This window comes from Mustela nigripes, chromosome 13, assembly GCF_022355385.1.
Source record: "Mustela nigripes isolate SB6536 chromosome 13, MUSNIG.SB6536, whole genome shotgun sequence".
Classification (NCBI taxonomy): Eukaryota; Metazoa; Chordata; class Mammalia; order Carnivora; family Mustelidae; genus Mustela; species Mustela nigripes.
This window is the reverse complement of record NC_081569.1, coordinates 71,891,827-71,894,419: the sequence shown is the minus strand read 5'-3', so window position 1 is coordinate 71,894,419 and position 2,593 is coordinate 71,891,827. Positions and strand designations below refer to the sequence as shown.

The 2,593-nt window shown below is 43.2% G+C and overlaps 1 gene segment (V, D, J or C); it reads right to left on the bottom strand.

Moving 5' to 3' along the window:
• Nucleotides 1-1,281: 1,281 nt before the first annotated feature.
• Nucleotides 1,282-2,210, bottom strand: LOC131999401 (T cell receptor alpha variable 22-like). The segment is given in 2 exon segments: nt 1,282-1,877; nt 2,072-2,210. Coding segments are annotated over 2 exon segments (648 nt in total).
• Between the last annotated feature and the right edge of the window lie 383 nt (nt 2,211-2,593).

The following is a 2,593-nucleotide window of genomic DNA, read 5'->3' as shown; positions in this document are numbered from 1 at the left end:
AGAGTATGTTTAGTCCCGTAAGAAACTGCCAAACTGCTTTCTTGAAATGTCCAGGTATACACTTTCAATCTGTAGTAATTTCCCAATAATATTTACTGTACCCTTTGATGCATGTCAAAACCCCAGCTAATCCAAAGCAGGCACAGACACCACAGGTGACCCTGCCAACTGCTCAGCTCACACGCAGCCTGCTGTGACCCAGAACCTGAGCCTGCATGTGTTCCCACCTATGTCCTGCTGTCCACGTACCTCTCTGCTCAGGCACTTGTTCCTCCCACTTATTGGACTCACTTATAAAAGACAAGCATAAAGGTAAAACTGGTATTAATTTCAAGACAGTGAGGGCACAGCATCAAACCAAGGTCAGGGTTCCTTGGAAGAGTGGAGGGCTGTGTAACTTTACAGGTCTCATGCTCAAGAAACTGAGTTTCCTCCCAGGTTCAGGGAGTCTGCCCATTTACCTCCATCTGAATTTTCAGGGGCATATGCCTTCCTATCAATGCCCTTTTCTCAACATAAAAGCCACTGCAGGCTGGAATTCAGTTTGTGCTGGAATCTTTACACATGTAAGTTTTGACTTTGTGTTTCGACTTTGTATTTGAGGTCTGGCTACAACAGACCTCAAATACAAAGACAGACAGACAGGGATCTTTTAGGGAAATCCTGGAGGCTGTTTGCTTCCCTTCCCCAACTAGGAATGATGTTACAAAATCACGAGTAATAGATTCATTTAAAATGCAAGGAAGAGCAATAGATTTTCATGGAACAGAATGAAAATTTCCATGAGCTCTTCTTCACAAGGTGCTATTTAGAATTACTCAAATAGATACTTTTGTCAGTGATGTATGTCAATACATTGTACAAATCATTTAGATTTTATTATTCTGTAGGGTCTTCTATACCAGGTTCTCAGAGAATAAGCTCTAATGTCACCTCAAATTCACTAATTTTGAAATAATATGATCTCAACAATGTAGCTTATGCTCTAGAATCCTCCCTTTATTCATGCATAAAAGTAAAGTACTTATTCACAGAGTATTATCTTACAGAAAAAGAAAATATATAAGTAGAGTGCCCAACCCTCAATAAAATTATTTTATTGTATTTGTGTTTCCAGGAGTAAAAAGCTGAATACAGACTTTAGAAAACATTGTGCATATTCTCTTTACATTTCTTTGAAAAAGAACCACCCACAGATAACTAAAAAATTTAGTCATCTCTTTGTTTGCTGATGACCACTGAGTTTCTTGAGCATTTTCCATTTGACTACTTACAGATAATTTATATGCTAGCTGCTAGGACATCTGTTTTCCCAGGGTACTGGATATGGGCATTTCTATCACTTGCTCCAGTGACTCCATGGTAGAGGTTTTTACCTGCAAAGGGCTTTCTGGGAGGAAAAAGGGCAAGTAAGTGAAATGAAAGCCCTGATGGGTCTAATTTTAGGAGAGAAAAAAAGTGCCCTAACATAAATCTGAAAGTCTGAAAATGTGCAAAGCCTGCTCTGGGGGCAAATGTACAACCCAGGGAAGGGTGGGGCCTACAGGCACAGCTGCAGTTTGGGTGCAGGCTGCAGATCACCAAGAAGCACTGTGCCTCCACTGCACACAGGTAGGTGGCTGAGTCTTCCAGTTGGGAGGCCCCGATGTGGAGGGTGCTGGACCGATCCTTAATATTCACTGTGCAGTTTAACCTTCCACTCTGCTGCATCCCTGAAGCTATGTAAAACAGCCGGGTGAGACTGCCGCCCCCGGGGTTCTGTCGGAACCACTGCACACTGTTCACTGCATTAGAGAAATTGCACTTGAGAGTAGAGCTGGCTCCCTCCTGGAGGCTCCGGTGTGAAGGGCTCTGCTCCACTGTCATCCCTCTCACCCCTGTGTGGAAAGAGAAGAACAAGCACAAGTGATGTCACTGGGGAGTCACTGGTGCGATTTTCAAACCTGTAAAATAAATATCCCAAGACACACCACTGAAAATGTAAGACCCTCTAGGAGCTCAGTGTCAGCACCCCCACCCCCAATGTGGGCTGTGCATTGCTCCCCAGCCCCATCTGGAACACCCTACTCACAGCAAACCTGGAGCCATAGGAGCCCCAGCAGAGCTCCCCAATATCTCCTCATGATTTCTTGTCTAGTTGTTGAATTACTGACAATGCTACTGTGCTGGGTGTAGTCTTGGATTCAGAGAAATTGTGTTCTTACACTCAATCCTTTCCACCAGTATCACTGAGCACCAATCACACCTCAGCTCTGTCATTCACTGAACTCGAGACTCCACCCACAGTGGCCCAGTGACACTCATTAACAATCTCTCTAAAATTGTGATTTTTACAGTGCAGTGAGGTAGGGACAATATTTCCAATATAGGAAGATATAAGAGGTTTCTTTCTTAAACACTCATATAAGAAATTTGTGGGTTAGTGTATGAGGAAAGGCGAATGATTCTTCTAGAAGAGTCAGTGTCTCAGTGGGTTGCACTCAAGATTGAGGAATCATGGGGAAGAGTGACTCCATTCCCCAAACTTCACAGTTTGACAGACAAGCTGAGAGTTTGGTTATATAAAAAGAGAAAACTATCAATAGCATGCATT